At 34.7% G+C, this 11,071-nt stretch overlaps 2 protein-coding genes across 2 annotated transcripts in view; both read right to left on the bottom strand.

The window, feature by feature from the left end:
- Positions 1 to 21: 21 nt before the first annotated feature.
- HELRODRAFT_169710 (hypothetical protein) lies at positions 22 to 2,060 on the bottom strand (the record flags this gene model as incomplete). Its single annotated transcript, XM_009015533.1, has 3 exons — positions 22 to 189; positions 802 to 1,554; positions 1,863 to 2,060. The coding sequence occupies 3 exons, from the start codon at positions 2,058 to 2,060 to the stop codon at positions 22 to 24; spliced, it is 1,119 nt and encodes a 372-aa protein (XP_009013781.1).
- A 1,699-nt stretch (positions 2,061 to 3,759) lies between these two features.
- Positions 3,760 to 11,071, bottom strand: part of HELRODRAFT_190837 (hypothetical protein) — a gene marked incomplete at its 5' end in the record, with an annotated part of 8,562 nt that continues 1,250 nt past the window's right edge. Inside the window, 13 exons of the mRNA XM_009015534.1 lie at positions 3,760 to 3,999; positions 4,230 to 4,304; positions 4,395 to 5,637; positions 5,768 to 5,814; positions 6,177 to 6,273; positions 6,560 to 6,721; positions 7,045 to 7,181; positions 7,560 to 7,637; positions 7,778 to 7,866; positions 8,177 to 8,261; positions 9,395 to 9,468; positions 9,603 to 9,664; positions 10,851 to 10,866. Coding sequence (XP_009013782.1) covers positions 3,851 to 3,999; positions 4,230 to 4,304; positions 4,395 to 5,637; positions 5,768 to 5,814; positions 6,177 to 6,273; positions 6,560 to 6,721; positions 7,045 to 7,181; positions 7,560 to 7,637; positions 7,778 to 7,866; positions 8,177 to 8,261; positions 9,395 to 9,468; positions 9,603 to 9,664; positions 10,851 to 10,866 — 2,314 coding nt within the window. The 3' untranslated portion in view covers positions 3,760 to 3,850. The remainder of the gene's footprint in view (positions 4,000 to 4,229; positions 4,305 to 4,394; positions 5,638 to 5,767; positions 5,815 to 6,176; positions 6,274 to 6,559; positions 6,722 to 7,044; positions 7,182 to 7,559; positions 7,638 to 7,777; positions 7,867 to 8,176; positions 8,262 to 9,394; positions 9,469 to 9,602; positions 9,665 to 10,850; positions 10,867 to 11,071) is intronic.

The following is an 11,071-nucleotide window of genomic DNA, read 5'->3' on the forward strand; positions in this document are numbered from 1 at the left end:
AAAACACTAAACAATCAAAGCTCAACTGTAACCATCTGCCCCACCATCTCCATCATCAGCATAACCATCCCCACCATAGCCAGCACCGACGTCACTGCTGCCTAAATTAGATTTATTTCTATTTTTAGCCCCACTGACTCCTCCCCCGTTGCTGATGTTGTGAAATTTAACTCGATGGCTGTAGGAGGCCTGCCTGGTGAGGAATGATTGAGAGCAGAAGTGGCATTTATAGAGTTTTTTTAACGAGTGTTTTGAGTTTACGTGGCACTTGAGGCCGTCCATACTCTTAAAGCGACAGCCACAAACACTGCACGAGTACGTCGACTCCACCTGATGTGATTGATTAGTTGGTTGGTAGGTTGATTGACTGATTGATTGGTTGGCTCTGAATGATTCATTGATTAAACGACTGATTGGCTGGTTGGTTGGTTTGAGGAATGAATAATATGTTAGGTTGTTAATTCAATGATGATAGAAGATGGATTGACTTGAATGGAATGGATGCATGAATTGTGCTTGGAATGTGGAGGAAGATGAGGATGAAGAAATACATTCAGAAGAAATCAAAATATGGAAAAGACAAATTAGACTGACAGTAAACTAAATTAGGAAAATATTAATAGGTAACATCAGACAAACAATTCTATAGCAATAATAATTCATAATAATTCTATTATGATCAAGTCCTATTATAGAACTTGATAGCAATATACATAACAAACTGATTCTAACAGCTCAGTAACAATTTATGTGTTGCTATTTTAAATATCAAAATTTATACACCAGATGCCCTTCTTTAACCTGAAAGTAATTGTCGTCCAAACCAGCTTGACCATTAACCATACCGGGACCTGGCACTAAACTGTTGGCATTTCTTCTTCTCTTCTTTACATTGTAACTGATGTTGCTGTTGTCATTGTTGTTGTTGTAAGGTTGGTAGGCATACATATACTCTGAGTTGTTGCCATCATTCTGGCTTTCTGAAAAGCTAGCTGATTGACTGAATGATGATTCTTGCTGTTGTTGACGGAATAAGCTGTAGCTTTTATAGTTGTTCGTTGGTTCGGTTTTTATTTTTTTCGAAGGGTTGATTCTAGTGGGCCGTGCTTGAGGTAGACGTTTGACATTTTTCATTTGAAATGAGCGGCTAAATCTCCCAGAGTAGTTATTGCTGACATTGTTAGTTGCAGACGAATACTCCTGCGTCTCCGCTTCCATGAAACTGTCGATGTAATTTGCTGAAACATTGTCGTTGTCATCGTTGTAATCACCAGAAACGTCGTTGTTATCATCCTCGTCTCTGACATCATCCTCTTCATCGTTTATGTCAATAATATCATCATTACTGTTATTGATGTTGTTAGTGTATTTTACATCTGGATTTTCATAGTTATTAGAGTTATTATAACTGTCATCCATGTTACTTTCTTGTTTGATTTTGTTACTTTCTGTGTAAAAAGATGAACTTAGATTTTTATGTTTGTCAGCTGGATTGTCTTCATTATTTACTACTTCCTTTTTGATAGTTTGACTCTGATGTGCATTGGAACTTTTCTATGATTTGGAAAAAAATCAATCAATACAATAATCCATTTAATTTTTATTTAATCAGTTAAAAGTTTTAACTTAAAACCATACAATTTACAGATTATATTTAATTAATTAAAAACTAAACTAGATTTTTAAATTAAAGTAGTATGACTAGCATTGTAGTAGTGAATTATATGGGAAGTGAATTTTTAAGCCTGGTCAGGCCAATACTAATCTGAAACACATCAATTTTTAATTAGGAACAAAAAATTCCATATTATATTATTATATTAATATTTCATTAGTTTTTTTTTAATAAAAATGGAATGAACCTTGCTGTTGCCATCGCCTTCGTTTCTGTAGCAGCGTTCGTTGAGGACGAAGGCAACCACATCGCAGTCGTCGCAGCGAACGTGGATGCTTCCAAACACATCCAACCGTTCGCTGTATTCGACATTAACTTGGCAGAACGATAATACGAACTTTTTCACTAATTCAGTCAAACTGCTGGCCAATTTATCGGGGTCCATGGTTTGGTTTTTGACTTAGCTAGTTAGATCTGTATTCGAATACCACCAAACGGCATTTCAAAAGAAATTTTTGACACTAAATTAGCTAAATTTAAAAATAAATAACTTTATCGAGCAAAAACTAAAAAAACGATCTTCAATTTTCCATTTAAAAAGCATTCATAGATAAAAAAGTGATGAGAAATGTTTATACATAGACATTTAAATACTTCTCTGTTATTAGAACCGATGCTCCGTTAGATGATTTTTTAGATAGAGGTGCCAGTATTGAATGTATGGTCAGAGGTTTTCCATTCGTGTCCATTTATAACTTCCTCTACTCAAGTTAGTAATCATCTTCATAATAGCTCAAATTCGTGAAGTAGTGCTTAGAATTTTGAAGATATTTCGTGTTTGTTCCTTTCCAAGCTCAAACGTTCAGGTAATTTGTCGGTTCAGTCTGATTCTTTATTTTGGGAAAACGATCGGTTCAGTCTGATTCTTTATTTTAGAAAAACGATGGTGTCTCCTGAAGATTATTTTGTGATTTCGTAGTTCTAAACGCAGTTAGCGTGGTTGTTTTGTTTTGGTAGGTACTAGATTAAATGTCGTTCTATCAAACTCTTGCGTCATTTGCAAACAACTGATGGACGCACACACACACACATACACACACACACACACACATACACACACACACAAATATATGACCCGTTAAATGTCTGTCAATGTCTCTCCCTTTCTCTGTCTGTCTGTCAGTCTGCTTGTCTCTCAAACTAACATCATGCATGTCAATTTTACTATTTTGGTATTTAGAAAATCAGAAAATGTCATAGAGAGAGAATTTTACTGAATTTCATTCAAGTATTTCCTTTCTGAACAAGATCATCATTGAAATAATTTCACAATAAAATGTTAAAAATTTGCAAACATTTGTATAACAAATTCAAATGTCCATTATATTAACAATTGTTCGTGTAAATGGTTGATAGAAAAGAGCCTACACTCTCTAGCTAGACGATTCTAACAAAAAAGATATTAACAAAGCAAGTTTTTATCCATCGAAAACCGGTTATCTAAGAAAAAAGTCGAAAAGGCAATATTTCACTATATGTTAGTAGGTTTACATGTTATTTAGTTACACACACGCGCGCGCGCGCACACGCACACACAAACACACACACAAACACACACATACAAAAACACACACACACACACACACACACACACACACGGAAACAACATATCCAGGCAAAAAATGAATGTACAGATAAACTTTCTTGTTAATGGGGCATTAACGTGATTGTCAATAATTAATTATTATATGTATTTATACATATTTATAAAATTAAAAAGGGAGAATTAAACGAGCCCGCCGAAATATAAATTTAAGAGAAAAAAAATACAACCATTAAGTTTTAATTAAAAATAACTTGAAAGCTTTTGTTCTGATTACAAACAGTTTTTACGATAACAATCCAAATGTCCTTAAAGTTTTATTATTCTTAAAATATGACCTTAATATTTAAAAAACATTAAAATCAAATTTTATTTTTTTTACGTTTTTTTAATAAAATAACCAAAATACACACACATGCACATACACATGCACACAATTTTGAATTTTTAAAGTATTTTTTTGAACGTATTTTTTAAATATATGTATATTTATACAAGTTTTTCCCCAGAAGTATTTACCGCCAAACGTAGTAAATTGTCACAAATAGCTGTAAAATAAATGCATTAGTAACGATAATAATTTGGGAGTATAATATTTTACCAATATTTTCAATTCAGATAAGTAATAAAATTCAATTGAAAGTGATTGGTTCTGGAGACTTCACAACAGCGCTGTCTCTAGGCGGTCCCTGCTGGCGAATTGAGAAAGATCTTGTAATAATTGGTTGCTGTTGCGGTTGCTGTTGCGGTTGCTGTTGCGGTTGCTGTTGTTGTTCTTGATCTGAAGTGACATTTTGTAAGTTGTAGTTTTGTATTATAATTTGCATATTTTTAAAAAGTTTCCATCAATGATTCTGCCGTCAATGGCTAGTTGTTTCACAATTAGAAGAATGAAATAATTTTTTAGCTATCATTCTTCTATAAAAATCTATGAATTTATAAGTCAATAACGTTTCTTTTGTTAAAATATAGAAAGTTAAGAATTAGTTTTGTATGATAATAATTATTTACTGATAGATGATAATCTTGTCGGCGGGAAGGGTTTTGAATCGTCGAACGAGAACGGAGACCTGTTCTGATTTTCAACTGTTTGAAAATGAAGGTCAAAATTGATTTCAATTAACTAAAAATTTAAATGAAAATGAAACAAATATTAACAGAGAAACCGAAACTAACTTGATTTCCCAGCCGCCAGTCCATCGGCATATTTGTGGAGAATTCTAATCGGGATGATTCTATTTTCAGTTTCGATTTTAACAGGTGCTGATGTCGACGAAATTTGTTGCGGGGGCTGTTGTTTGATGGCGTCAGGTGGCACGGCACTCTGACGTACCTGGTTGTAGGAAGGGGAAGGTTGGGGGGTGTACTTTGGTCTCTCAGGTGCACTAACGCCGGCTGATTTCAAAATGTTGATGCTGTTCTGTTGTTTCTGTCTGAGTATGGAATTTTGAGGGGAATAAATTAAAGGAGGAGGTCTTTGTGGAGCTGATTGTGTAGTCTGCGACTGTATTGGAGGCTTTGTTTGAACACGTTGCTCTGGCTCTACTACTTGCTGCTGAGTATCCTGCACTCGGTCAGGAGATTGTGGCAAGGTAGCTTGAATACCCGGTGATTGCGGTGGGAGAGGTGCGGATGATTTTTTGGACCCGGCTCTCATCAATGTGGCAATCTGTTCATCCGGAGAAGGAACGAATGGTGGTGGAGGTGGCGGGGGCGGTGGCGACCAGTGGTTGTGGTTCAAAAACGTCGACGACGACGTTGATTTTGGTGAAGTCGGATTATTAATTCTACCAGTCGATGTGTGACCTCCGAAAAAACTTGCACGTGCTGATGAGAAAAATCCTTTCTTGGTCGAGCTGCTCCTTGTTAAAGTTGCGAATCCCGAATTGTTGATGATATCTTTGTTGGGATTTGTGTTGTTGTTGTTGTAGTGGCTGGCACTTGTGACACGCTTGGTCTGGTCCAAGGTGTGACGTTTGTCTTGCTGGCTGCCAGGCCTCAGAGGTGAATCGAGAGTTTGCAGCGTTGTGGATTCAGTTGGAGATTTGAAGGGGACCGAAATGGTGCTTCTCGATGTTGAAAGGCGTTGGAATGCTTTGTTGTGGTCGGATTCTTCTCTGTGAGCTAACAACAACTCGCCGTCTTCAACGTTGGTGTAGTTGCTTTTGTTGCTGCTGCTGCTGATATTGTTGTTGTTGTGATTGTTCGCGTTGTTGTTGCTATGAAGTTTACTCGTTGAGCGTTTTAATGAGTTGTGCTTGTCGTTGTTAGAAATAGATTTGCTGTTGAAAAATGTAGACAGGTTTGTTGAGCTGTTTCTGTTGTTGTTGTCAGCAGTTTCTGGAGGAGAAGTGGGCGGTGGAGTTGTGAAATCGTTACTGCCGTCTGGGTTGTTGCAAGTTGTAGAACTTTTTCTTGTCTAAAAAAATTTCAAATTAAAATGCTGATAAAAATTTGCAAAAATAAATTCGTTTTTATTAATTCATACCTCCTTATTTAAATTACAAATTGATGAATTAAAAGTATCCACATAGCCAAAATTAGCTTACCAAAGTACTTTGTGAGTTGATGGACATGTTGTCCAGAGCGCTAACAACTGAAGGGGGCGGAGTTTTTATTGAGATTGACAATTCGGACTGAAAATCAGTAAAACAATTTGATCAGTCAACATAAATTTGCAGCAAATGTTTCCAGGATTTGAATTCAAATTAGAACTTAAACCTTTATCATCGTAATCTTTGATAATGGTGCTTTTAATCATCCTCAATGTTATCATTGTCATCATTTTATAACTAATACTATCGTCACCACAAACGCCATACCATCATCACCATCATCATCGCCATCATAATCATAAAAAACTAACATTTCTATCAAAATTTTGTTGTTGCTGTTGTTGTTGATGATGATAATGATATTGGTGATGAGCGATTAACGATTGAGGCCTTCGCGACTGACCACCACCGGCCACTGACGACGATGTCGCTGACGTTGAACTTCTGATGCTGATGGAGCTGGAGTGTCTTGAGAGGCCGTGTGGCGTGCCTGGTGGCGTCTGCAATGATTGATGGAAGAATGAATGGATGGACGGATGATTGATTAAATGAATGAACGAAAGTATGAATAAATGAATGAATGAAAGAATGCTTGAATGAATGAATAAACGGATGAATAAATGAGTGTATGAATGGGAAATTGTTCGAATAACAATTCTAGCAATTAGACTGAACAATAAAATGATGACAATATGAACACCAATAACAATGAGCTACGATGGTGCTAATGAACTTTACAAGATAATAATAATAATATTATGAATAATAATATTAATAATAACTGACCACAAACGGAACTTCTTGACGATCAACATCGGTGGATCTGAAATCATCAACAAAATCTTCGCAGTATCTGATTATGCTTTCAGAATCTTTGGTCTGCTCGGTTAAGACACGTGTCACCTCGTCCAGATGCGTCACCTCCGTCAATAACTCGCATTCCTTTTCCTGTTTTATCAATGTGTATCAAGAGCAAAATCTAATATTAACAAGAATGATATGTAAACAGCTGTTTGGCTATTAATAATAACTTTTGTTTTTTTAGCTAGCCAAAACAAATAATGGATTAATCAATAAACTGGTTTACTTATACAGGTAATCAATCAATCAATCAATCAATCAATTAACCAACCAACCAATCAACTAACCAACCAACTAACCAACCAACCAATCAACCAACCAACCAATCAACCAACCAACCAACCAACCCATCAATCAAACAAACAACAATAGCAACAAAAACAAACCAGCAACGGTTTCAGACATTTAACGAAAAAACTAAAACGCTGGCGCTCGTGTAGGGTCAATTTTTTTAGGGCCACACTTTCATTGGTCGAGAGGTCATTGTACTTGAACTCCACTGATTGCATCTTGCTGTCTAAACTAGGTTGAAGTTTGGCTGCGTTACCTGTCGGTTAGCAGGACAAATTTGCTTTGCGGTTGGTTCAAAGTTATTTTCTCTTATTACAATTATCCCCAAGTGACAATAGCATATCCACATTGCGTGACGTTAACGCATCTTACACCTATGCCTATGATGGCAGAGGCCGTCTTCGAACCACGTATTCTTGCCTTGTTGCAAAGGATGGTATTCACTTTTAAAGATTTGCTTGATATTTCAATTTCAAGACAAATCTTCTAAAAAGTTTGTTCAAAATATTTTTCAGTCCTTAAAACAAATTAGTGACTGAATAATTGTAATATACCGATCGTAGTTTTTACAGTAAACATAGTGAAGAAACGAACGAACGAAAAAATGAACGAACGAACAAACGAAAAACCTAACCTCCTTTCTCAACTTGTTTCTTCAGTTTGTTCGCCTCAGTCATGTTCTTTTGGATCTCATTGTTTAATTTCTTGTATTCTGAGAGATGAGAGTAATTTAATATAAACTTTTAAATAATAATAATAAAAATAACTAAGTAATAATAATAACAATAGTAATTATAATTATTTATTTCATAATTATCATCTTCATTGATAGTATGAGATACGCAGTTTGACCTTTTGAGTGGGCATGGTCCATTTGGACGACAGTTTTCTTCCAATCATCGAGAAGGCCTGGAATTGGGGAAAATGTTCCGCCAAGGATGCTAAAGACAACAAATAAACCATAATAATAATAATAGTAATAGTAATAATAATAATACACCCACAATACATCACACAAACCATACAAACACAGACAGTTCATCACATATGCCTGGCGTATGATGGTCATTGAGTTTCGCTAAGACAGTAATCGAACCAGGTAGTCGCGCCATGACGAAATGACGGTATAGCGCTTCTACCGACTGAGCAGACTTGTCATCACATAGTCATCATTGCATCATCATCAATATCATCACTAACTACGTCAACTTCATCATCAATATCATCATTAGCTACGAATCCAAAACTAACACCGCAAATTCTCTCAGCTTCTCTTCAATGCTCTTCTGCCTCAAACACAACCTTGTCAAAGTCGCCCCTATGTCCTTTACTGCTCCTAAAAATGATGATAATGATGGTGATGATGATGATCTAGAAGATGAAGACGATGATGATGATGACAAAATTGTTTGATAAGAAAGAACGTGAAACGATGATGATAATGTTCACGGTGATGATGAAAATGATGATGACTTAGTTTTGACAACAACGACATCGTAAAAATTTAAAATCAACAACATTGCGACATCGTTGTCATCATCGTTGTCGTCGTCGTCATCTTTTTCATCATCCCATCCTCATCACATCATCAGGCGTCATGATATGAGTTACAACAATGATGGTACAGCAGTAACAAGCTGCTGTACCAACGGCACGTTCTATTGATTGGCCCACCAATGTCCAACAAACATACAAGAACATATTCGTGCATACATATACACACACACACATAAAAACAAACATACACATATGAACACAGAGACACATTCAATGTACTGTACAGTATAATTTATTCAGTAAATTGAAAAACCTACCTGCATACATATTTAATTTAAATTATACAAACATTTTTGTAGTACACATTACGTAAACGTTTGTGTATTTGTGTGTGTACATAACATTATACAAATATCTGTAAAAGTGTACGTGCATGTGTGTGTATGTGCGTATAGTACATATGTTTCTGGTGTATATGTGCACATGAAGTAAACAAACACATATATACATACATGTGGGCAAATATATGCGATGTTTTTGTGTATTAAACAGATGTATGTATATGGTTTTGGCAGTTAGAATTGAAAAGTAAACATTTTTATAAGACATTAATTTATTTAAAATTTTTTAGAAAAGCACTTAGAGCAGGGAGGGGTGGGCAAATTATGGCCAGAAAATGGTCGACAGCCAGACATTATGATCAAAAAAGAAGCCAAAAATTTAAAAGTAATTTTTTCCCGGGTCGAAAAAATTTGCTGTTTAATTACATATGCGGCATCATCCTATTCATCTTTGCAATTGTTGCCATTGTTAGTATCATCATCATCATTATCATAATTGTACTTATGGCAATGATGGTGATGATGACGACAATGATGATTATGATATATATATATATATATATATATATATATATATATATATATATATATATATATATATATATATATGACATGACATGACCTCTCTGACCTTTTGAATTGTTAGCCATGTCGGCGACCTTCTGCAGTGAATCAATGAATGACACCATTGAAGCGGTTGTTGACCTGGTGATAAAGATAATGATGATAATAACAATGATGATGAAGAAGATGATGATGTAATTATAATAAGGATGCTGACGACGATGATGATGACTATAATGACGATGATGACGATGACGATGATGTTGACGACTTACCATAAAGAGCCGCACAGCTTATTCGCTTTTACTGTGAAATCTTGCCAAACTGAAGAACTACTCTGAAATTTAAAAAAAAAAATGGAAGCTATTAACTCACTCACTCATCGCAACTGATAATAACATCTAATCATCTCGTTATTACAATATGATATGGATATCACATATATATATATGATATGATCGCAACTGATAATAACATTTAATCATCTCGTTATTACAATAGAACAGGATATAATATGATATATATGATATATGATATGATCGCAACTGATAATAACATTTAATCATCTCGTTATTACAATAGAATAGGATATGATAGGATATGATATATGACATGATATGATACGATAAATGATATGATATGGTACGGTATGATATGATATGATATGATACGATATATGATATGACATGATACGATATATGATATAATATGATATGATATGTTAAGAATAATATGATAAGATATATCGAAGAGTTATATCCGATATATCTGACGGTTAAATGGTTTGAGGATATCATATCATGTCTATTCAATTAATCTGGCAATAGATTTTTCTAAATTAGGCAATGTTATTTCGTCAAAACCGTTCAGAACAAATAAAATCAAATTAATTTTTGCCATAACAATCTCAAACACATCTAAGAACACTCGAAATAATGAATAACATTTAGAATAATAGAAAATCAAATTAGGTTACTAACTAATAGTAGTATATTTCTATTACTACTACTACTACCACTACTACTACTACTACTACTAATATTTATACTACTACTAATACTACAACTACTACTTTTATAGCTACTACTACTGCTGCTGCTTCTACAGCTACTACTTATGCTTCCACTGTTATAGCTACCATTGCTGTTACTACTACTTGTGCTACTGCTGGTACTACTATAGCTACTACTACTACTACTACTGCTAGTACTACTACAGCTACTACTACTACTACTACTACTACAACAGTAATAATAATTTACCGTTGTATATATTACAAGACAACTAATCGATACCTAGAAATGAGGATTAAACATAAACACACTCATGCATGTACTTAAACTTATTTGATACTCATTATAACCTCGAGTACTTTTGTATGTTTGTGTGTGTGGGTGTATGTATGTGTGAGTATGTATGTATGTGTATTTGTGTGTGTGTGTTTCTGCAGACACACACAAACGCAAACACAAACACACGCACACACACAAACGCCCGTACGTCATAGAAATACCTAAACGAACTTTCTCAACTCCACACCTGCATATGGAAGAAGAAAAATAATTGAGATGCAAAATTTGGTAAAAGGGATTGTAAGATATAGCAATAAACATTTTTAAAAAATAACAACAACAACAATACTAACAACAACAACACTAACAATAACTACATCAACACCAACAACAACAATATTTGCAGACATAAAATATACGATGATTAATATATAAATAAAGGTGTGCATGAG

This window comes from Helobdella robusta, assembly GCF_000326865.2.
Source record: "Helobdella robusta unplaced genomic scaffold HELROscaffold_16, whole genome shotgun sequence".
NCBI classification, from domain to species: Eukaryota; Metazoa; Annelida; class Clitellata; order Rhynchobdellida; family Glossiphoniidae; genus Helobdella; species Helobdella robusta.